This window comes from Lissotriton vulgaris, chromosome 3_1 (genome assembly GCF_964263255.1).
Source record: "Lissotriton vulgaris chromosome 3_1, aLisVul1.2, whole genome shotgun sequence".
Classification (NCBI taxonomy): Eukaryota; Metazoa; Chordata; class Amphibia; order Caudata; family Salamandridae; genus Lissotriton; species Lissotriton vulgaris.
Window position 1 is genome coordinate 1,792,362,273 of NC_141689.1, and position 25,668 is coordinate 1,792,387,940.

General features: G+C 44.2%; 1 protein-coding gene across 2 annotated transcripts in view; it reads right to left on the reverse strand.

Annotated features, from left to right (window-relative positions):
* Positions 1–25,668, reverse strand: part of MGAT4D (MGAT4 family member D) — a 720,909-nt gene that overhangs the window by 222,326 nt on the left and 472,915 nt on the right. For both annotated transcript variants that reach the window (XM_086962223.1, XM_086962222.1), the window contains exon 7: positions 10,145–10,220. In XM_086962223.1, coding sequence (XP_086818349.1) covers positions 10,145–10,220 — 76 coding nt within the window. The remainder of the gene's footprint in view (positions 1–10,144; positions 10,221–25,668) is intronic.

Here is a 25,668-nt window from a genome sequence, read left to right on the forward strand (position 1 = left end):
GAGTCGTACACAATTAATTTACAGATTCATATTCATTGGAGAACTAGCATACTTTAGTTGTGACCAGGTGCTTCATGGCAGGTGTGAATTGCATACAGCTTTTGGATTGCCTGGCACAGAGTCCATGCAAACTACATGGTTTCATTCTCCTATTCATTCACCACAACCACTGATTAACATGATTTCATAATTTCATTCGCAGCAAACAATGGATGAAGGGCATGGCCACAACCTTCATCCCGTATTTGTACCCCAGGACGCAAAGCCTTGGGTCATGTGGAGCAGCCAATGGGCTGTGAACACTCTTTAGCGGTACAAAAGGGGGTGGTGATGGACGGAGCATCTGAATCAATTAAACACTCACACCCAGTCAAAAGATCTGGGTTTAATCCATCACAGTTCTTTAGCCCACTCTGCCACCCCAGTTCAGACATGGCTATATGCAAATCAGTCTGACGCTGTGCCTCATGGGAACATTCCAGCCCGAACTGCCAAGCTATATCTTTCCTGGACCGGAAACAAGCTTCCGAGGACCGGTTTCTGGCATTCCAGCCGTCTTCAGCCCGGCTTGCTTGAATCCAGTGGCAAAGTGAGCAAGGGACTCACGTCTGAGCATACCCTGCCACACTTATGGCGGCCAAAAGCGGTACAAAAGGGGGTGGTGATGGACCGAGCATCTGAATCAATCAAACACTCACACCCAGTCAAAAGATCTGGGTTTAATCCATCACCGTTCTTTAGCCCACTCTGCCCCCCCCCCCCCCAGTTCAGACATGGCCTACAATGTCCTGCTAAAGTAAACCGCTGCACAAGGATTTCAGACACCTAGAATGACACCAGAATTGCTGCCTCAATCCCAGCTAGCACACTAAATGAGGCCATGGTAGTTATGTGGTGAGGTAGCCCATTTTTATTGGTCTGGTATAAGCCAAGACATTTTTATTTTTATTAAAATTATATGTATAATATGTTTACTTAAAGGGACTTTCAGTCAACTATCTTCACCCATTGGTCTGTTGTTGTGTCTTTCACATTTTGCTTCCTCCCACTACAGCATACGGCATGGGGCAATGGGTCAGCCTATTTAAGCCAATAGTTAACTTTACTTTGAGTGGCTGCATTTTGGTCTTTCACAGGGAGTTAATTGAGAAAGTGGAATTTCCACTTGCAAGGTCTTATCGTAATTTTTTCATCTTTTGCATAATAAAATCCTTATAGCTTTTTCTTGATTTCAAACATGATTTATTTTTATTCTTTGGTTCTTCAACATAAATTGAATTCATCCATTCATATTGTGAAGGTTTATTACTTTAACATTCGACATCTACCCAATGCATTTCGGGTCAATTAACTTCATTTGAATAGAGTGTTCCTGGACAAAACAATTTAAAGGAGCGAGTAGCACAAAATTAACAAAAAACAAAAGAAGAAAAAATAAAAGTTACACAGAGTGCCAGACGGACAACAGGAAAGCTCTTTCACAGGGAACACATCCGATAAGATAGTTCCCTTCGGTGCCAAAGCTTCTGCTTTTTACTTTATAATTACTTTAGTGTTGTCTTTATGTTTGGAACCCAATGTGATCGCAGGACACTTTTGATGGGAGCAAAGAATACCTTACATCTTTACCACATCCCATCTCCTGCTAATACTGTTGTGAATTCATTACCAAGTGGTCTTGTTTATCGGATTACTGCTATTTCCCATCAGCTCACATGAACTCTGAACATTGGCTAATCAATATTCTCTATGAGTGACAAACCCTGTCTATCTTTCTCTTTCATTATTTCTCTTTAGCCTTCTCTCTTTCAATATTACTTTCTTCCCTTCTTCCTTCTTAACACCTTTCTTTCTTTTCTTCATTCCTTTTTCTTTCTTTCTTTCTCTTTCATTTATCTTGCCTGCCTTCCTTCTTCCTTTTTTCTTTCTTTCCGTTCTTCCCCTCTCCCTTTCTCCCTTCTTTCCCTCCTTTCTTGTCTTCTTTCTTTCTTGCCTTATTTTCCTGATTTTTTTTCTTTCTTTTCTGCCTTCTTTCTCTCTTGCCTCCGTACTCAAAGAAAATCAATCAAGGAATTTGTAGAGCGCATGACTCACCCGTGAGGGTCTCAAGGCACTAGGGGGGTGGGGGATGCTGCTATTGCTCGTACAGCCAGGTCTTGAGTAGCCTCCTGAAGGTAAGTAGGTCTTGGGTCTGCCGTAGGAGGATGGGGAGGGTGTTCAAGGATTTGGCAGCGAGGTAGGAGAATGATCTGCCGCCGGAGGTTGCTCTTTGGATGCGGGGGATGGTGGTGAGGGCGAGGGCACCGTTGGCAGAGCGGAGCTGGCTGTTCGGGGTGTAGAAGGTGAGTCGTCTGTTGAGGTATGCTAGTCCGTTGTCATGGAGTGCCTTGTGTGCGTGGGTGTGGAGCTTGAAGGTGATCCTCTTGTTGACGGGCAGCCTGTGCAGGTCTCTCAGCTGGGGTGTGATGTGGCTGTGTTGCGGGATGTTGTGGATAAGGCAGTTGTTTCAGTAGTTTGGCCAGGGCTCACGCATAGAGGGCGTTTCCGTTGTCTAGAATTTTGCTGACAAGGGCCTGGGTAACCGTTTTTCTTGTGTCGGTGGGGATCCATCTGTAGATCTTGCGGAGCATTCGGAGGGTGTTAAAGCAGGAGGATGAGACGGCATTGACTTGCTAGGTCATGGAGAGTGTTGAGTCGAGGACAAACCCAGGTTGCGGGCGTGGTCGGTGGGCGTTGGTGCTGTTCCCAGGGAGGTCGGCCACTGGGAGTCCTCCCAGGCTGAGGGGGTGGAGCGGGGATGAGGACCTACGTCTTGTCCGAGTTCAGCTTCAGACGGCTGTTCTTCATCCATTCGGTGACGGCTTTCATTCCTTCGTGGAGGTTGGTCTTGGTGGTGAGGGGATCCTTGGTGAGGGAGAGGATCAGCTGAGTGTCGTCGGCATAGGAGATGATGTAAAGGTTGTGCAGTCTTATGACGTGAGCGCTCTGGGCCATGTAGATGTTGAACAATGTCGGGCTGAGGGGTGATCCCTGGGGTGCGCCAAAGATTATCTTGGAGGCTTTGGAACGGAAAGGGGGAGGCGGACGCTCTGGGTTCTGCCGGCGAGGAAGGAGGCGGTCCATTCTAGGGCCTTATCTCGGATGCCTGTGTTGTAGAGGCATGTGAGTAGGGTACGGTGGCAGACCGTGTCGAAGGGGACTGAAAGGTCCAGAAGGATGAGGGCTGCGGTTTAGCCGTTGTCTAGCAGGGCCCTGAGGTCATCCGTGGTGGCGATGTGGGCAGTTTCAGTGCTGTGGTTGCTGTGGTACCCGGACTGGGACGGGTCCAGGATATTGTTCTCCTCAAGGTAGCGGATCAGCTGTTTGTCGATGGTTTTCTCGATGAGCTTTGCCGGGAACGAGAGCAGGAAGTTGGGCCGAGAGTTCTTAAGGTCCCTCGGATCTGCCTTGGGTTTCTTGAGCAGGGCGATGATCTTGGCGTGTTTTCAGCTTTCTGGGAAGGTCGCGGTCTAGAAGGAGATATTGATGGCCTTGCGCAGATAGGGTGCGATGGTGGTGCTGGCTTTGTTTAAGATGTGGTGTGGGCACAGGTCTGAGGGGGAGCCAGAGTGGATGGTGTTCATGATTTTGATGGTGTTGTCATTGTTGATGTTCGTCCAGGTGAGCAGGTGGTCGTTGTGGGTGGTGGTCATGGGATCTGATGTGTCTTTGGCTGTCTTGGTGGTCTGGTCGTTGAAGCTGCGTAGATGTCTGATCTTGCGATGGAAGAAGGTGGCCAGGGAGTTGCACAGGTCTTGCGAAGGTGGGATGTCGTTCGTGTTGAAGATGGGGATGGAGAGTTCCTTCACGATGTTGAAGAGCTCTTTGCTGTTGTTTGCAATGTTGTCCAGGCGGTCCTTGAAGGAGGTTCTTTTGGCGGATCTGATGAGGTGGTGGTGATGTTGGTGCATGGCTTTCTTGAGGGCTGCGTGGTTCTCCGGTGTCTGTTTGCGGTGCCATTTCTTCTCTAGTCTTCAGCAGGTTTGTTTGGGTGTCTGGAGGTCCGCAGAGAACCAGCTGGTGTTCTTGTTGGTGTGTCTGTTAGTGGGTTTCTTGATCAGGCGAGGGTGTTGGCGTAGTCGTTGACCCAGCGCTTGAGGTTGCTGGCAGCGGCATCTGGGTCGGTGGGGTCAGCGGGTGGGCTTCGGGCGAGGGCAGTGTTTAGATAGTCTTCAGTGACTTTGCTCCAGCAGTGATGGGGGATCTGTTGGGTGCGGTGGTGCGTGGTGGGTTTCTGGAAGGTGAAGTGGATGCAGTGATGGTCGGTCCAGTGGAGTTCGTGGTGTGGCTGAAGGAGACGTGGGAGCTTTCGGAGAAGAGGAGGTCAAGCAAGTGGCTGGCGGAGTGGGTGGGCATTGAGACAAGCTGTCATAGTCCGAGGTTGTCAGAAAAGTGGTGGAATAGCACACCTGTGTTTCTGTGAACCTGTGTAAGTTTTAATCTGTGCTAATAATGTTTAGTGTGCTCGATGGTTGGGAGGGAGCATGCCCCGCCCCCCAGTGGAATAAATACCAAGTATAAGCTCAGGGATGCCCTGGGCTACCAAAGGCACAACTTTGAGGGGCCAAATGGCCTCACCAGGTTAATCAAACCGTAAACATTTTTATGTTCAAATTTAAACCAGTGGTTTATTTCCATTATATATTTTCATCATAAGAATGACAATGATGTTTTAACTCAATATTCATACATCTACATGCAGTCTGTGTTTATACATGTGTTGAAAATTTCAAAAACGTATTGACTGTAAACATAAACATTCTGATTATCAAATATATGTTTAGGACACATATATTCCAAATCCAAACATAGTTTACCAGGGAGGAGCAGCTGGGAGGCTGGAGCGGGCGGCGAATGGGTGAGCAGGGGGGGCGGGCCGCAGGGACGCAGCGGCGGGACGAAACGGATGAGGGACGGCAGGGGGAACAGTGGCAAAACAGGGCACAGAAAAATAGCAGGAGGGAGAGAAAAGGGAATTAGGCAATGCAAAACAAGACCAGTACAGCCAAAAACAATACAGCAGCGTGGGGAGCGACTTGCCTGGGAGCAGGGTCAAAGAAAAGAGTGTGAGTCAACGGCAGACCAATTGGTTTTTAAAAAAAATATGTGCTGGCCAAGACCTTTTGATTTTGCTAAAATCGTGTGTACAACATACATATTATAGGGGTTTTCAGATAGAGTTCATCCATCAGTTTATGTTTACGTCCATCAGATTTTTTGTTCCACCCACTCCTACATGCATCAAAGAGCAATGTGTCAGCCTATTTCAGCAATTTGCTAACTTCACCATGACTCATGGCATGCTGCCCTTACACAAGAAGCACACCCACACACAAAGTGTTTCCCTTCAGTCTCATGGAGTTCTATGGTAAATTCTGCTTTTTCGAGACCAAAAACATTTTTGCATTTAGTAAATCTTTTTTTAGATTAATGAGGACCCAGCAGCTTCTTGAACAGTAACAGTTTACCCAATCCATGAACAAACAAAACAAGTACTTCTACAATGCTGTCGGCCATTGCCAGACCTATTGGCTTTGCCAATGCTTGTTTTAAATGGTATGCTCTACAAAGCTATCTTCCATGTCCTTACGAGAGACCCATAGAGGCACAGCATGCAATCTGAGCATTGGTAAAACAGAACAAGCTTCGCTGCACTGCAAATATACTCAACATGATAAAGGGTTCAGGGAAATAAATCTGCCTTTATTATGCTATCAGTCCGACTGAACGGAGCCACAACTGATTTAGATCTCTCACAGAAGCACAGAAGGCAGCCCAGCACATGCCGCTGGAAACAGCTCATTACCTGTCCCCTTGGTGAACCGGGCACGGAGAATGTCTGCAGATAAGTTCATCAAAAGGAATATATGGGCAGCCAAACAAATAGTGGCAGCTTATTGGAGAAAGGGCCAGATGCCAGGCTTAAGGAACGGGTTGCTAAGGATGTGGAAATTACTCGTCTGTAAAACTGTCTCCTATGCTGCACAGGACAGACATGAACTCTTCGGTGGATAGTGACTGTAGCTTTCAAAAGTGCAGTGTGTGCAGTAGAACATGAACCTTTGGGCCTGAGGAGGCTCTCTGCACACCAGGTATGTTTGCATTTACTACTCAAATGGAGTTAGAGGAGCTGATTGTCCGTATTGGCATTAGGGCCTGTGCCACCCTTGCTAAACCACTGAATTGCGGCTGCCATTTTTGTAATATGTGCAAAAGAGCAACACAATATATATCTGCTCTACTAGTCTCAGAGTGATTGGGGTCTTGGATTGGTGCGAAAGACAAAGTTCATCTCATGTCATGTTATGTGTTGCATAGCTAATTCAAACAGCTTTAGAGCTGGTGGTGCCTGGTGCGATCATCTTTGTTGTTGCCCCCCGGCAACGACCTCCTCAACAGATTCCCTCACTAACACCCTCCTACACTGCCCCTCATCTCTCGATAGCCCATCTCTCATATGTATTTAATTGCTTTTACAGCATTACTCATACCTAAGTAGGAAGTCAGAGCGATGTACAGCATACACATGTGTACATATTATGCCGGGGTAAAGACTCATACAAGTGTGTAAATCCATGTATAGAAAATGTTACATTAGACAATGAGGACTACGAGGTGTAGGAATCATATGCAATCTATACAGGTAGTCATTGCATGTTAAGAGTGCTTGATCTGGAGAAACAAAAACTAAGGATGTAAATCTAACAAGGTGGTTGGAATTGCCTTTACTAATAAAAATGTATTACTATCCAAAGGAATTATTTTTAGCGACCTTAGAATAATGAAGGATTGGGAAAACAAAACGGCTAAACCCATGCCTTGCAGTTTGCATGCTGCTATTTGATTCTTGTTCAGAGCTCACTGTGCTATAATATAATTATTATGAGTGGGTGAGTGGTTGAAAAGTTTCAGAGCTGCGTCCATCATCTTGTTGTGCTTGCTGTGTTTGCCCTAAGTGGGCGAGGGTATGCCTAGACATGGGTCACTTGCTGCCTGTGCCATTGGATTCAAGCTAGCCTGGCTGATGAGAGGTGATACCCTGAAGCCGGTCCCAGGATGCTTGTTTCTGATTCAAGGAGAGCCTTGCTTAGCACTTCAGGCTGGATTGTTCCCATAAAAACCAGGGTCAAGACTGATTTGCATATTGCTGGGTTCAAATTGGGGTGGCATGGTGAGCAAAAGAACAATGGATTCAAGCCAGATCTGTTGCCTGGGTGTGAGTGGTTGAAAAGTTTCAGCACTCGGTCCATCATCTTGTTGTGCTTGCTATGTTCACCCTAAGTGGACGATGGTACGCAGAGACAAATTGTCCCTCGCTCACTGTGCCACTGGATTCAAGCTAGCCTGGCCAAGGAGAGGTGATACCCTGGAACCGGTCCCAGGATGCTTGTTTCTTGTCCAGGGAGAACCTGTCCTGGCAGTTTTTTGGCTGGACTGTTTCCATGAGGAGCTGGGTCATGATTTGCAGATGGTTGGGTCCAAACTGGGGTGGAATTGTGAGCAAAAGAATGATGGATTCAACCCAGATCTCTTGACTGGGGAGAGTGGTTGAAAGTTTCAGCACTCCGTCCTTCATCTTGTTGTGTTTGCTCTAATAGAATTTCACCTTACGGACTGAAAGTAACAAAAGGATCTCTGTGACAAAAGCAGTAACTCACAAAGCAATCTAGATAAAATCCAATTCTGTGATCTGCATTTTACATTTTGTGCTTTGCAGGAGGGACATTATCCCACTGCGCTATTTTATGACGAGTCAAAAGTATGGCTATACAAAACCAAGCTCTCTCCAGCAGGTTCAATAAATACCAGATTTATCTTGATATGTTATACTCTCAAAATTGATTGCTGGCATAATAGGAACTCTGCAGCAGGTGCCATTAACACCATAAGAAGTTTGAAAATGTACCACCTTCCATGCTTGGCGCAACGTGCGGTGGCACCATTAGCACCACCCTAAAGCAGCACTGTAAAACCCCTTGAAAGGACGAATATGGTACATTTGCTTTAGGTTACACTGAAGTCTGTCTGTGTAGCTGACAGTAGGTGTCAGATGGGAGAGAGGAAGACTAAAAGATGTCCCAACAGGTTGTTCTAGCTCCAAAAGATAATACACGTTTTGAGTTGAGTTTGTATTGTTAATCTTGATAAAAACATTTAAAAAAACAAATAAAAGATCAGCTAATCTAAGGAAATCCTTCTTGATAGTCATAAAGTTCCGTTGTTGTCACACTCCTGCTATTGGACGTCGGAGTTTTAGAGCAGTTAATGCTTGGGATGAGGTTTAACAATATTAAGAGCTATAATAAAACCAACAATTTAATTAAGTGTCCAGTGATGCCCAGTGAGCACAGTATGTATCCCTGGACGGTGCTGTATGTTGAAACTATTAGAATAAAATCAAACTTTAAAAAAAACTTGTTTTCTTGCCCCTATCCATAACTGTCAAAACTTCATAATTGTCTCAGAGAAAACTAATTTCTGTGGATTTCGTTACTTTGTTTTCTGATCCTGTTCCTTACAAACTCAACCAAATGCCTATAACCCAGCAGATTATTCAATCAATGGGATTTAAAGTCACTGTGTCTAATAGTGTGAAACATTTACAGGGTGCGGGCCAGAAGTACATTTAGTCTGAATGGCATTTCCCTCACTCCTTGTGCCATGTCATACCCCTTGGTTTTGGATGGATAACTACATTTACACAGGTATTGCATCACTACTTCACCGCTTTGCGTCAAGGTGGTCCCTTTATTAGAAGACAACATTTGACTGCCCTTAAAAGCAGTGAATGACGAAGAACGTTACACATCAGATGTGATATTAGTAACGAGGCAGTAATATTTCTTACAGCGACAGGAGCTTTTAATAACACTCTAGTGATCTATGCACACGTTACATTTGCCTCCTCTTTAAAAGGGTAACAGAGAAGAAACACTCACCTTTTGCAGTTTTGCCGGGTTTTGCCTACAGGTTCCAATCAGTTGCAGAAGCACATACTTAATAATTTCTGAATAAATGGTATTGTGGTCCATCTACATTATGAGAGCTGAAATGGCCTTGGTGGGCTACCAGAGGTGCTATGAAGTACCACAGTCTGTGCAAGCGTGCTCTCTGCGTGGACGAACTAAATGTAAACCACTGAGGACCATAGACATTATGCATCAAGACATTTCCACAATAGACGGAGAAGGGATAAAATCCTTGGATACATAAGGCCCTCTATCTCTTCAGAAACATGAGCCTGAAATTAGTAAGTGGAGCTGTAGCACTGATTTCCCGATCTGCTGTCATACTGGAGCCAGCCCAATCCACATCAGACACACCTTCTTGCCTGATTGTGACCTTAAAGGATTTGTCACTGTCAGGTCCCGCCATCGATTAGAATATTGTTGCGATTGTCAATGCACTCCAAGGAACTGATCGCACTAGAGTAGATGTGTCAATGCTATACATTATAAAAGCTAGGAAACACTCTCCTCAGCAATCTTCATAGTAGCTTTAAATAAGCAGTATCTTCATATACAACTTTATATAAAATATAAAAAAATTAGAAGTTGATCCCTAGTTTCTACAAGTCAAGATTAAGGTTCTACCGTAAGAGACTCTTCCAAAGTCTGGCAGCCATATAAGCAATCCTAACAGACCTTACAATATTCAAAAATTGACCTGCAAAATTGCAGCGCTCAATCAAGGGAGTGCCAAGTACAGAAGACTATGACAGTCAGTAAATATTCAGTGAGAAACAGGAAGAACAGCATCAATTGATAGACATTTTTACTGCATACAAAGAGAAAATTGAGAAACAGCAGAATAGTAAATTACTTTGGGTCCTTCTGGGCTGAGCTTGGTAGCATAGTGGTAGCATTTAAAGTGTTAAACATTTTAATGGGGCTGAGGCCGTCCCATTAAGAGCAAGGAAAAATATCATGCAAACAAAATTACCATCAAATATGAAAAATTCCACCATCCTAAAACACATCATGGAGTTTCGTTTTTAGAATGCTAGTTTTTCAATAATTTATTTTAGCATTTCTAACCAGCCCCTATAAGTCCAGGCTGCTCCTTAACAAGCAGTGCAGTTTCCATATCACTTTCAAGAACTCACCTGCACATAGAAAACACCCTTGGGCTGGGCATAAAGCATCAGGAGGCTATAGTCGAGATTCTGTTTCGTTCTCCACCTGAATCAAAATGAAAAATATTTAGATGAGGATTGTTCGAAATTAGACATTGAAATATATTACATCAATTCCCTCTTTCCTGCACTCAAAACGCTGCAAGAGGCAATCAATTTAACACGTTTAATTTTCCCTCGCAACCTAAGTCTACACAAGAGTATGCAACCAAGGACTTAATGCACATCGCTACTCTGACTTATACCCAAAGAAGCACCATAATAAAGTGATGTATGTATCTGGCCCATAACAATTATAGGCCTGATTCAAAAACAGATTCTTGCTCTCTAGATGAATAAACGCGTGCCATCGTATTGAGCATGTTTCCAACTGCAATACTGTTCGAGAAAGTTCCAAGCCACGGGTTCCGGACCTGTGAATTTCGAAACGTATGTGCAAGCATGTAGATTGTAGACACATTTCATGTATGTAATTTTTTTCCGGACCCTTCAAAAACGGAATTCTGGAAATTTGAAAAATCGATTGGGAAATGTGTGATCTTTTGTAAAATGAATGTTCAAGTTTCATTGCAACAGCAACGTTTATGTTCACTTCCTCAGCTCGTGTGTCAAGCAATATAGTGAAATGAAATGTGACAAGCTAAGTGCCTTCCATCTACCAAATGGTACGGAAATCATCACAAATGCATACTATTATGTCTGCCAGTACACAGGTGGTGTAAAGAGTTACTACTCAAACATTTATGGTGGGTTTGCGACCCCTCTTCTCCTTATTTATCTGGGTTTAAAAGTGAGCACTGTGAACTTACTGTGATTATTAAGCATGACATCATAACTATTGCTCATAACATTCACATCTATTTAGGACATACATTCCATGCATTTAGTTAAATGAAGACTGGGGCCTCAGGTGTTTCAAGTGGAATTGCTGGCTTTGTGATTGGATGCGATTGCTTGAGTGAGAGAGAAATGCTAGTGATGTGCTCCAAGAATTGAGATTTGCATCTCACCACATTAACAATATCATATGTAATGTTTGCACCTATGGCACTTTTAGAAAGAATACCAAGCTTCATATAAAAGCATTCACAAAAATACACTTTTGAAATAACATGTGCACTTTTCCCGTATACGTGCACTGTAGTGCCTGAACTGTCACACTAATTCCTTATTTCCCATTACAACAAGTTATTGCACCACACCCACGGTCATCCTGAAATATAAACAAAACGTTTAAAACCTCAGGATAGGGTAATCATTTAAAAGGTCCATTTACTTTGTCACGTGTATGTGGGTGAATGATTTCACAAAGGGAATTTTGTTTCTTTACATATTGACCACTAGTTAGTAATGGACAGGGACATTTTTTACAACCCGTCAGCCATGGAAAAGGCACGTTTGAATGGGCATTACATGTCCACTCTTTTCCGTATCACAAACTTGCTTGTGAGCTGCCGTATTGCATTTGTGATCTGTGGGACAGTATATGTAATGATAGGTACATTATTTGTATGTGTAAATGTATTTCCTGGTCTGTGTGCATGGGGACATGTACAACTGTTTGTGTGCATGGATGACTGAATGTTTGCAGGTATGTGTGTCCCAGTGTTTGTAAGTGCGTATGTCTGTATGTGCATGAATGTTGTGGAGTTGAACTTCTGTCTCGATCACCATGCATCACTGTGCTCATTTCATCACCTAGCTGACATGGTGATTTTCCTGGGCACAAGATTCATGTCACTAGTCCATTACAGGTGTTGTAATAGATTTTTATATTGATACCCAATACTATTCTAGAGGGATTTGGAATGTAAGGCTCCGCACAAAGAGTTACCTCTTTTTCCATTGATGACCAGCATTGATAAGACGAAACCATAACACGACTTTGCTGGTGGCAGTTGATGTATAATTGTGAAGTAGGGGCAATTTTCCCTGCACTACAAGCAGCCGCGGCCCGTGGAGGGAGTTGCGGTGGGGCAGGCAGGTGGGGTGGGGGAGGGTCAGGGTGGGGGGTGATAAACACCAGAATATGGCTGATTACAGGTAAGTAAAAGATTAAATTAATAAAACGAATTTCGTAGCACACCCTGCATTGCATTTTGCGATGCAGAGCACGCAACGAAATTCGTTTTATTAATTTAATTGTTCTGAAGAAATTATGCAAAAGCCACAGACCCCAATGTAAATTGTTAATATTTTGAACACAGGACTTGTAAATCTATAAGCCAGCAATTAGATTGTGTAATCTTAACGAATTCTCTTTTTACAACAGATTTGTCACAGGTGTATCATTTATGAGCTGTGTCTTCCCCCCTTCCTCGACGAGCAAGCCCTGATGAAGGTGCGCCCGTAGATCTGGGCCTGGCACCAAAATGCGCATTGGCGTTACCTGGTTGTGGGATCCTGTTTAATCGACCTGACTCTTTAGCAGTGCGCTATTTAGGCTCCGCTGGATCCCTCTCTTGTGTCATTGTGGGAACTACGTTGATGAATTTTTGTGCATATGGAACTTGTGTGAATGTATGTGTGTGGCTGAAGTAGCAGTGAATGAATGGTTGTGGAGAGGTTGATGTGGGGAAACTATGCTACATTATGTATATTTATTTCGGCAATAATTTTCTATTTATATGTTGAGTTGATATGATGTCATATGCTTTGAATAACGAATATATGAATTAAGTATGAAAAAAGAAAAATAAAGGTTTTTGTACACTTATATCTTGAATTGCTCTATCCTCGTGATTCTTCTGTTGTCCCCCATTGTGAGCTCCTGCGCTATATATGTAAACTTGTGGAATTCTTGTGAGCCATTGTTCGATTTATGTGGGTGGACTTTACCCTTGACAGTTGTGTTCTCTTCCCCTGACGTCTGCCCGTATTCGCTACAGGGGGCCCCTTTGATTATTGGCCCAAATGCCTCTCTGCCCTTAGAGGTAGTCTATCATAGGAGAACACATGTTTTGATCACAGAAGATGCACTGCTGGCTCTTTGTCTAATTGATTTTGAGCATTTAGACCTAGAAGTCGGTCGAGATTTTTTTGCATTGGTTTGACAGGCAAATAAGGCAACTATTAGCCCATTCTAAACGAGCAATGTGGGGCCCTCATTTAACAAGTGATACAAGAGATAAAGGGTCCAGTTGTTTTGATGATAATTGCCAGGCGAGTAGAAGAGTTCTCGAGTCGTCGACGATTTAAGTTAAATCCAGTTGTTACCTGCCCAAGAACAGCTATGGTGGCCTCGAAAATTGCTTGCGAAACTTATGTGCCCCTAAAAAGAGAGAGTTTTATAGAGTAAATTGGGAGTTACACTAGCTGTCATTGCAGATAATAATAGTAAGCATTTCTGGCGACTACTGAACTCTGTAAGCCTCTCATCTTCATTGTCCCTTGAGGCCCAGATAAGCGAAGAAGACTGGTATACTTTTATCTAATCTCCATACAATGGGGGAAACTCTGAGAATGTGTTAGCGGTTCGGGCCAGCTCTGAAATGGAGGCAGGAATAATTGCAAGCACTCAGATGAGGGAAATGCTGACTGAAACAATTAGTAATATGAAAGTCTCTTGGGCTGGTGGTCTGGATGGGCTAGCATCTGTAATATTCAAGAAAGAACCCAGAAAACGGGGATTACATTTGAGTGGGTTTTTCCAGTGTGTAACTTGTACAGGAATCCTCCAGATTCATGGAAAGGAGCCACAGTGAACCCCTTTCATAAAAAAGGCAAAAAGGATAAGCCTGCTAATGTCTGATTTTCCTTCTTGAAATTCCTTTTAAACTCTTTGCACAGACATTATTAAAACATCTGACTGCCTGGGCTTTTAAAACTGGACTGATCCTTGTGGAGCGAGGAGGCTTCAGACGAAAGCATTCAACGATGGACCACTATTTGCCGCTCGGGGGAGTTGCAAGGAAGTCAATGGAGTCTGTAGGTGGCCTTTGCTGCTGCTTTGTTGACTCATGAGCAGCTTTCAACAGGGTGGACAGTGGTACACTTTGGTGCAAACTTCAGCAGTGTAATATATCTGGAGCCCTGTTAGAGCTTCTGATGAAGCTTCACAGTGATAACTGGCCCAAGTCAACCTGGACGGGCAAGCCAGTCTATCAAGGAAAACAACACCTCTGATGTTTAGTTAGTTCATTACAGATCTCCCATTGACATTAAGTGGCATACATGATTATTCTCCAAAGGTAAGGGGTAGGCATATTAGTTGTCTTATGTATGCCGTTGATTAAGTAGTAATGGACCTTACGCCTATAGGACTTCATCGAAAAATAAATTCCCCAAATCCTTATTCTCTTGAAAACAAATTACCAAAAAATGTTGACAAGACAAAGACATTATTTTTCGCTAGAAAGAAAAAGAAATTCACTTGTTTTTTAGGTAATGTACGACTGGAGCAGGTCAGAGAGTATAAGTATCTGGGCATGATCTTCTTTGATGACTTGAGATGGGATAAGCATATGGCTTCCAAAAGACGTGTTGTAGTGTAGTTCCTATTTTCCAAATAGGCCCTGCGCATTGGAATAAAATAAACAGTAGTATCGACATAGAAGTGCGGATCTTCCAGGCCTCCACTGACTATGCTAAACTTAATTGGGTTTGTTACCAACTAGCTCAGAGGTCACTGGAAACTTTCTTGACTGAATAGGAAGTGATCAGCTTCCCTGGCACAGCCAAGAAGGGATTCAGTTTTCCAACAACCGTGCAACATGACAACTTTGCTTTTCAGATAAGAGTCACTCTCTAGAGTCGTGTGAACAATAGACAGTTATTTTACTCAGTCAGTGGTTGTGCAGTTTACTTTCACAATATGTAGAGAATAGAGAGACGGGCGTATTCAATAAAGGGTAACATTTATTGAACAGTCTTTCTTCTCGTACAAGAGAAATGAATTGCCACAATTGCAAGACTTGTTATTATAAAAAGTACGTAGAGTAAGATGAGTATTGTGAAATAATACTGTAAAAACATTGATATGGTTTCTTAGCCATACAATAGTTTAAAATGAATAAAACATATATACATTCATATATACATTAGGCTAAAACACTCAACTGGTGCTTCTAACTACGCCTACCCCAGTGTACCTGACCTAAGCCTAATACTTGGGAGGGGAGTAAGTAAGTAGCTTTAAGTTAAGTTGGTTTTGCCAAGGTTTGCTTCAAGAATTCTCTCTAAGGGTTTAGTCAACACCATACCTCTGGAATAGAATGATGGAGGTCTGGTATCTCCTTCAGGCGGTCGATATCCCAGTCACCCACAAGGGTAGCCTGGAAACGCCGGAGCTGGATTTCTCTGCAGGAGAAAAGACAGCGTCTCTCTCAGCGCGCCGAGGAGGAGGAGGAGGGGCAGCGTCTGCGGGCAGCTTGCATCTGCTGAGCTCTTGCAGGGGACGGCTGTTCAGCTCCTAAGTTCACCACACCATCGTTCGCTAGTTAGCAGCGATAGCAGTAGCGATAGCAGCTATGGTATCATCAGCATAACAGCAGCTTCGTCAGCAGCGATGGCATTGAGGCAGCTAGCGTTTGCTTAAGGCAACGTTGGTAATATTTATACCTGAAAGGTGCCTTGTTTGACGTAAGTTTTTGGACATAAAACGTCAATAAAGATGTCACTAGGAAGTGATCGTCTATCAGTGCTCATTAGAGTTCTATTACTAATCAAAACATAGCAAGCGGGGTTTTCCCAAGTCGCTGAGTTTTTATCTTGTTGAAGAACTCGGAGTGTTAATCTAGGAATCTTAGATAGTAACTTCTGCTATGTCATTGCACTAATTGGCTGCAAAGGAAGTGGCAGAGAAAGCGATTCTGAAATGTGGCTCTGTTCGTGTGAGGCCAGAGACGAGTTTCTGAATATTGCATTTGATCGGTTATGCCAATATAGGGAATAAATGGATTTATAGCCGTATAGGGGCATAAGGTCACAATATCGATCAGGGTCCTAGATTAGAACGCTACACCCACTCCACGAAAATTCATGTCCATCAAATTACTAAAACTAGAGCAATCAGATGCATGTGTAACATTGCCTACCCCAAAATACATATATGCATTTGAAATAGGCGTATTTGTAATACGTGACAATTTAGGTACTGTACGTTTTTGAAGCATAGAAATCATTCAAAAATTATAGCATATGAAATCAATGAACGATTTTGCAAAAAGAATTACACATGAAAATATCTCTGAATACAAAAAGGAAGGGTGAGATAATTTCATCACATATAAATGCATTGCAGTAAAATGTGCTAGAGGTTGGTGTAAAGTTATTATGTCTCTAGATGTATTTAGAAGTAGAAGTAGAAGCTTCTGTTCTCTATGAATAGTTCTACCTTAAGCAAAGAATTTTTCGTGCAAAAAATCAAGAATATTAAAAAGTGTTCAATTCAAAAGAATTATTGCTTGAACGGGGAAAATAGAGTTCCAACGCTTTTAGCATTTTTTGTTGTTCAAAACTGAAGGCCGAATTCAGAGTTCATGGGAACGCTGTGTGTCGGAATGCTTCTCTAAAGTTATTCTTTCTGTTCGGGTGAGAACATCATATCAGACGGGCTCTCAAAGAATTGGTCTACAAAATCAGGTGACAGTTCGACCAAATTCGATAGTGCTGTAACTTGTCAGGTGTGAGAATGATTGCTGTCATCAAAGGCTGGATCAGCAATGCTCACAGAAGGTCGTACCTGGGTGATGTTGCTTTTGTCACTCGCTCCACTGTTACCACCTAGTCGTAGCACAGGAGTCTCAACGAATGCCGTCATCAGGATTGGTAGCCGCTGGGGACAACACAATGCGTGAGTCGTTATCGGACTGAGCAAAGTATCGATATCCATTGGTACTGCTGATGGAAGTGAAAGACAGGTGTCCAACACTCACTCATCTCCGCATAGCATACATCGAAGTACAGGTAAGATGCAGTTTTGCCATATCGGTCTGAATGAAAGGAACCAGGTCATGTTTAGATCTCTCAGCCTGGCCAATCCAAGGACTCTAGTTATTCTGTCCCGGTAGCGCACTGCTAGGATTGTTTCTTCCATTCCCATAGGAGTCGTGTCTGAGCTGTGGCTTGCCATATTGAAGCAGGAGGGTCAAAAATAAAATCCCTGCTACAAGTCCCAAAAATAGGGGTATGCCGCCAAAAACAGAGTGGACAAAATTTGGAACGATTCCCAGAATTGCTTGAAATGGTGTTAGCAGTCCCCTAAAAATCGTCTTAAATATGCCTGGGATGCCTGTGGCACTAGACATGTTAAGGAGTTGGCTCAACATTTCTACGAAATGCACGGGGCAATTTGTTGATAAAAGGTCATGAACCTCCGTAGCTGTCCTTGCAACTAGGAGATCATACGTCTCTTTTGATGACGTGATGGGCACTGTTGTCTGCAAAAGCACAGACTTCATTTTGCTTAAAGTATCAATTTGTATAGAAGAGAAATGCAGATGAGGCCAGATGGGAGTCTCTATGTCTACAGGCCCGCTCAGGAACAATGCTTGCATACAGCATTTGACCATGGAAGTTACGCTTACGAGATACGCTTTTCCTGGCAAAAGGCCACAACATCTGTGATCCGTTCTAAGAATGTAACTCCCATTCGCGAGTTGCATAAAGAAGGGCTCTATCTGCGTTGCAGGTGTGACAAGCTGGTGGCATGAAAGGTTGTTAGAATTACCTTCACAGGCTCTGTGTAAATTAATACCCTGGCACAAAAGTATACCGCTTAGTGAACGTTTACAATTTTCACCACTAAGAAATACAGTTTTGTCGCTGTCACTATAGCATGAATGTGTGTATGGTAATTTCCATGCTGACTCAACATAACCTTTACCTAATCGTTCATACTGGCCAGTAGGTATGTATTCAAGGCACTTTTTAAATCGGAAAGTTGTTATCGGAATAGTGATAATTCAGTGTATTATCCATTCAATGACAGGACTTTCTGACATTGTCAATGGTAATCTCTCAAGTTTTTCGATGCTCAGGATTGTATAGTCTGCTCCTTTCTGTGCCAAGCTGATTTGTTTATCAGTAAGGTTAAAGATGGAAAACAATGACGTTGTGTTGATTAAACGCCAAGGCACATAGCCTGAACGAAGATTTTGCAGCGTCCAGCCTAATTGTACAATAGAACGTAATTGTGACTGGCCATGCTGTAACATTAGCAAGTCTCTGTCTATTATATCAAAGGCAGAGGATACAATATTGTCCAACGAATATATTCTGGAGGACAGAGTCATTAACCCATTGTCCACTACAGAAAGTGATTTTTCCAAATTAATACGATCAATTTCTCGTATTTATTCTGCTGTTTCAATTTGTGTGACTTTCCAATCCTCGTTGTACGCAGCAATCATGCTGGCCGCTATGAAACGCTTTTGACGCTGTTTGCGTGGTCCCATAATAAAATCGCGCAAATCAGCACCCTCTTTAAGTAAAGACAAGTGTTGCTTAATTTCAGCCAGTGTGGATGATCCTAGCCATTCGAGGCAGAGTTTCCCTACACTGTATGTTGTTACTATCCCTGGATGTTGTCTCTGGGAGTATCTAGGGTCTTGTCTGGTCATTTTTAACCCCTGTGTTTTATTCAGGAATCTATCTTGACAGTTGTTTGTGTCAGTAGGCCAGATTAACCACTTTTTCCAATCAGGATGTGTTCTGTTAAAATGTAAAATTTTAGTTACGTCTATCTCAATATCTGTTGTTGCATTTTCAGGTATTGGCTTTGGAATAGACGGTTTGTTTAGGTCTTTGATCTTAGCTAGGCCAAGACAGGATGTTTGGTGAATTGTGTCATTTAAAAACATCATTTGTTCTGGTATCATGCAGGTTCTGAATAGTGCTTCTATGCCTTGTACCTGCCAATCTTTCTCGTACCCCAAATGGTTTTTGTTTCAATGTTATTTTTCCAATAATCAAAACCAAATGTCATCATTTTTTCATAAAATGCTTCTGAATATATTAATTTAGTGTTGGTCAGCATTGTTTTCAATCCTGTTTTATCTAACAGTTTGTAATAAAACGTTTCTGCATCACTGGTGTTAAACCCTGAGAAGTACTTGAATTTCTCAAAGAATGTTTTAGAACTGCTTTTAGGTGGTGTAGCACAATGTTCCCATTGATTATACTTAAAAACATTTCTAGGCTGTGCAGATTTATGCAAATAATGATTAATGTGTAAAACAGAACATCTGTTCATAACTAGACGAACCTTGTAAATAATCATGTTCTGTGAATCTATCTGACATTACTAAATCAGACATCATATCATTAATACTGTTAAAGTCCCAATCAACAGAGAATGTACTAGGTTTTACAAAGTCACTTAAGGAAACCTTCAGTTGATGAGGATACTTCAAGATCTCGACCGGACCATAGATCTCATAGTCAGTTTTTTCCCATACTACCCCACCGGGTATTGGAATGACTGTGACATTTACTGTTGACAGTTCTCTTTTCTTCACGTGGGATGATCTGTGTGGTTTGAGGACTAGGTTGATGTTCTGACTTGCTGTGTCCATTGTACTATATTTTCCCTCAATGAATTTTCCCAAACAAAGTACCATGATGAGCCAAAGCAGGAGGAAAATACACCTAGACCGAACCAGAACTCTAACCAAGGGGAAATAAGGTAGATTTCCTTCAGTTGATGAAAGAGTTCTGTTGCTTTTTCTTTAAACGTCTTTTTTGTTTCTGGCATCACTTCGGTGTTACTTTGATCCTCGGAAAAGTTGTCGAAGTCGATGAAATAACCAGAGGCAGTTCTGTCAATTGTTGGGATTGTTCTTTCAATCTGTCTTTCGGTAGCACTTTCTGATGCCACATTATTGTAGACTGGTGTTTCTTGACGAACTGTTTCAATCTGTGTCTCAAGAGGCACGAGTTCCATGGCATTATTGCATAGTCCTTCTCTGTGCACTGCAGGCTGATCGAATGTGATTAGTCTTTCAGTTTGAACCTCTTGGATTGTTTCAAGGTTCGGTATTCTGTTGATTCTTGGGAGTCCACTGGGCCTACTGTTGATTATAGGCCACATGCTTGTGGTTTTACCAGGTCAATAGATACAACTCTGTTCTCCTTTTTACCAGCAAGGGGCGGTAGTACTACTGATCTTGTTCCGGTGACTGCCAAGACAGGCACTGCTTTTCTGTAAGAAGGCCCAAATTCCTTCTTCACCGCTATTTTTTCTCTGACTAGATCCCCAATCTTTGGAATCCAGACAGGCCTTGCTGGGGCTGTTACTTGTGGTGCCTCGTCAGTGGTAGCTGGCTGTTGTTTTAACTTTATGTTGCTTAAGGATTTTCTTGTTTCATTCAAGTCCTGTAAAACAGCCAAACGATCTTTGATGTCAAAGTCTGTTTTCTTATCTTGTACCACTGATACTTGACTATCTAAGTCCTGAACCCTCATTCTAATTCCGAACAATAGTTTGTATGGACTGAAACCTTTTAGAGAATTTCTTGGCAAGTTATTAAGACTGGTTTGGACACTTATTAGATGTTTGACCCACCCAGCACCCGAACCTAATATCTTCGCTGTTATAGATCGCTTTATGTCCCGGTTTTTTCTTTCTACCACACTATTCCCTTCGGGGTGTGACGGACAAGAATACCGCAACCCAATTCTCATGCTGGCCATGGCCTCCCTATATGCTCGAGAGCTGAAAGAAGGACCCTGGTCAGAATGGAACATGGCAATTGCGTATGTGCCGATAAGGACTCGCAGATCTTTTATAACCGTTCTGGCGCTGGGGGCCACATTTTTAAGTGTGTTTAGCCTTAATGATGTACAATGGGACGCGTTTCTCTTTTTTGATAGCATGGATAGATTGCCTGATGCTTTCTATCAGGGCTTCTGACACTACACTGGCCGGTTCTTCACTGCGATCTCTGTTGCAGTCTTCACAGTTTTTTGCAAACTCATGAATGCCTTCACTCATTTCCGGCTACCAGTACTCTGATTCTAATTCTCTCAGAGAGTCCCTGATTGTTTGGTGTCTCAGACCCAACCCCATGTGTGCTTCCTGTAATAGGAAGCCCCTCCGGTCCCTGTTTGGAATTACCCTATCCCCCACTCCAGGGATTCGAGCAAAAGGAACGGAGTTTGCATCGATTACGTATGCATAATTGAGTGGATAGTTCACGGGTAGTGCTGCACAGTCGCCTTTTACTGTTGTTTTTACTGCCAGCATGGTTTCCCCGTCTATGTATTTTTCTGCACGCTTTTTTGTGGCTATGGAAGCCGGTTTAGTTACTTCCGCTGTGGCTGTGTTAGCCAATGAATTCCCTGCAACGTGAACGCCATCACGTTGAAGACTCTGTACGTGTATCACGTGAGTCTTTTGTAGTTCTTTCTGTAAAAGAGCTACCTGTTTCCAGAGCAATTTATGCTTTATTGTGGCACCTGTGTCATCTTTGTAATCGTTTTCAATCCAGCTCTGCAACTTATTGTTGTAAGAGTTGACGCAAAAATGAGAATCGCACACTATTCGTGTGGGGAATTCACGTTCTGCATTTTCAAGCGCCATCTTTAAAGATCTGATTTCAGCTCTCTGAGCCGAACAGTTTCTAACTGACTCAGTTTTTGTTACTTTCGGTCTGAATTTACCGCACAGCCAACGACCTTTAACAATCGCACAGGCTGCATCGTAGGATTTGCTCTCTACGTTGAAATGCTGTACAAATCTATCTGTATAGATTATACAGGCGTACTGTGGGAGAGGCAGAAGTTTGATTGGCAGAGGATATTCTTCTTCATATTCTAGATCATTCAGTTCTTCGAATTGTGGGGCAAAATAGTATTTCACATCTTCCGCTCCTAGAGAATCTACACACTGTATCCATTTCGGATCCAGAGACACTGTAGGCAAGTTTACTGGGCTGAATAGCGCCTCGGAGGCGGATTCTGCTGTGAGGATATTAATCCTTTTACCATGTGCTAGTTCTCGTTTATTCGCTAATGCAATTTGCACTGCTTTCACAGTTCTTTCTGTGTGACTGTAACGGGGTGCCCCTGACGGGGCTCCCCGTTAAGGGTTCAGGACCTGTACACTTACAAAAGACTCAGCAAGGTGATTGCATTAACTCCTCTTCTATCCCTCAGCAGATGGACTATCGAGGGTCAGGGGAAGACTTTGCTGCGGTCCAGGAGACGGACAGAGACTGGCCCTTTAACCATCAGGGAGAAGACGAGTGGGCGGAGTTATGGAGTGACGGAACGCCGTCAAAAGCGGAAGTCAGGAACGACGAGGTGTGCTTGTACACCTGGAGTGAGGAAGAGGAGAGAGGGCGGCGAAAGAGTGAATCGAGGGAGACGGAAGAATCGCACGGTGGAGGAAGAGGAGCCCCGACTGAAGTGGATACGCCTGGAGGCCACCGATCCCACGAGTCGCCCAGCCACTCACCCGGGGGAGGTGCGTGGCTTGTGCAGGTGCGTAATCGTCTCAGGGGCTGGGTGAGACGAAAGGGAGGTCCTGCGTTACACTAACGAAATCCCTGGGTCCCGGTTTTCCCCAACCCGAGCACATTCCCCCTCACGCCCCCTTCACTTGTATAGAAGAGCTGGAGCACGCGTGGGTTTGACTCCTCACTCCATTTCCCTTATACTGCTGACCTAGCAGGACAACGCTCTCACGAGTGCCCTTTGTTTGTTTTGTTTTCTCTCTGCTCCTGGGGACGAGGCGAGGCCAAGACGGACCCCGAGGATACCACAGCCCGACGGAGCCTGACCGGCTATCGGAGGACTCCACATTCCGAACACCGCAGAAGACGAAGGTCCCGTAGCCGATCGCCCAGGAGAACCCCCGTACTGAGAAAGACTTGTTCGGATCATTTACTTAGTTCAATAAAGCCTGTTATCACCAAAACCCGCTTGTTGCCCTTCACTGTTAACCCTGCGAGTCCCGGGAAGGCTACAGTGGTGGAGAATGCGGGCACAGACGCCGTCTGCACATAGAAGATGGAAACCGTTATAGAACAGCTCGCAAAAGGGCAAGAAAGACTAGAATGGGTGGCCGAACAGCAGATCAATGCCGCCCAAGCCAATAGAGACTTACTGAAGGAGGCCCTGGCCACCCGGGCCCCTGCCCCGTGGGTGGATCCCGTCCAACACAGCAGCAGTGCCGAGAGAGTTATCCCCCATGGATCGGCCGCCATTGCCCTTCAGAAATACCAGCCTGGGGAGGATCCGGACGCGTTCCTCCTTAATTTTGAACGCGCTGCCAGGGCCTGTGGTTGGCCGGTTGTGAAATGGCCGTTCTTTTTGGCCCCCCTCCTGGTGGGGGAAGCACAGGCCGCCTACCAGGTGGCAAACCCTACAGGGGATACGCCTTATCAGGAGGTTAAGAAAGTCATCTTGGAACATCTGGGACTAGATGCGGAGGCGTATCGTCTACGTTTCCGGAAGGAGCGGGCTGCCCCCGGGGAGAACCCCAGAACCCTGTTCGTACGCCTACGAATGGCTGCAGACAAGTGGCTAACCCCCACTGTGAGCACAAAGGAAGAAATAATGGACTGCATCTATCTGGAGCAGTACCTTGAAGCTCTCCCCTTGAGGTTCCGTGACAATCATAAGTGGTGTTTTCTACTCGCACGAATATGGTCGAGTCTGGTATCTATGAACCGCAAATGACGAGTTTGGTAAGTGTGCGCAGTTTCGCTGTGCTAACTTAAACCGTTCGTTTGTTATGTGGGTTTTTCATCTGTACCCACGGGTTCCATCTTAGATACGGCATCCATTTTGTCTCTTGCCCTCAAGTAGCCAGCGAACGGACGTTGTCCGCTTCGCGACCCTGGGACTCCCAAGATATTTGCGGAAGACACATGTTCTTTGTAAGTGTCTTTATGACGAGGGGGTTGCTACTGTAAGGCAGATGGCGCCGCTCGAGGCTCATCTTGCCGCACGGACTTATTGTCTCAGCCGTGCATCTCATTAGGCACGTCCCTTTGATGCCTGTATCTCGTGTTTCCCGATACCTCCCTTTTACACCCTTTCCGATCACCCCACTGTCTCCGTCTTCCTCTACACCCGTTCTTGTTCCTATTTCGATCTGTTTTACTGCTGATTGGAATTCGCTAATGGTGGGAAGATGGGTTTTACAGTTGGGAACCGCCAAATGTTTCCGCACTTATGTTCCGGACCTCATGTGTTTCAAAATGACCAAAGCGACCCCTCTGGGGGATAATGGTGAGAACCAGGTTGTAAACTTTTGTGTACCATGTTGTCCTATGGGTAAAAACTGTATAAAAGGAGCGATCCACAGAAGCAATTTGAAGCAGTCTCCCCAAGTTGCACGTGGTGTACTTGCCGTGATTTCTGTGTTCCCTGCAGTAAATAAACCTTGAATCTTTGACGTCGAAGGAAGTGTCCCGTGTCTCTGTGATTCGTACGCCGGAGCAGGTTACCCACGAAGGTTTCAGGTGTTGTGCCCTGGCACCGCTGGGTCTTAAAGAACCCAGTCCTTCAGTTGGCGCCCAACGTGGGGCTGCATCAGTGGTACCGGTCCAAGCCCGACGATCGTGAGGAACTTCGTGTGAAATCTCCGAGGGAAGGTGCACTCCGCTTCATCGATCCTGTTGTCGAAATAAGTGGCCCGAAGACTTTTCCCGCGAAGATTCCCGCCTCCGGACGGCTGCGACGGACTGCTGCCCTGACTGTAGACCTGTTTTGGCGCCTGGCGTAGACCTTGGTAGAGCGAGACGATTGACGGGCCTTCCTGGCGACGCCATCGATTTTTGAGTTAAGTATTTGTGGGTCGCTCCCAGAGTTCTTGGTTGTTGACACTTTAGCGAGTGTTTTTGTTGTTAACGCTGTGTGAGTGTTTTTGTCGGTGACACTTTGCTAGCGTACTTTGTTGTGTTGTTTGACGACTGCAGCCGCCAAAAACCGAGGGTTTTGTTCTTTGCTGGGACTTGGTAAATCCCGTAACCCTTGAAGTTTGTGAAACTCGGCTAGTGTGCAAGATGCCTGGCCGCAGTACTTTGTTTAGTTGTTTCAGACCATGTGGTACGGATTCCCGACTGGAGGACTCGTGTCCGATACCTCCGGTTGGAACTCCCACTTATGAGCTCTATAGTAAGCATGGGCTAGGCCCAATTACCTTTAACGATTACTGGATTAAATACATGAAAAAGGACGGCGACCTTCGTTGGCCACCTCATGGTAGCTTCGAGGCCCCGATCTTAGATAATCTAGAGATTAAATTGTTCGAAAGAAAGTCAAGGCCGGCCATGTTTGATGCCTTTCGGTTGTGGCGCAAAGAAGCCCGACAGAAGGAAATCAGACAGACTAAACGTAATCAGCGAGATAATGTTGCTACCATAGTGAAGAAAGCAGAGCAATTTCAGCGTGATAAGGAGGTTAAGGATAAGGAAGTGTTTGATAGACTACAGCGTATGACCGTAGATAAATGTTATCCCGCTTTGCCTACGGAGTCGGAAAAGAAGGAAGAGCCAGTTGAGGATCCCTTAATGTCTTATCTTATGAAGTCACCACCTCCGTAC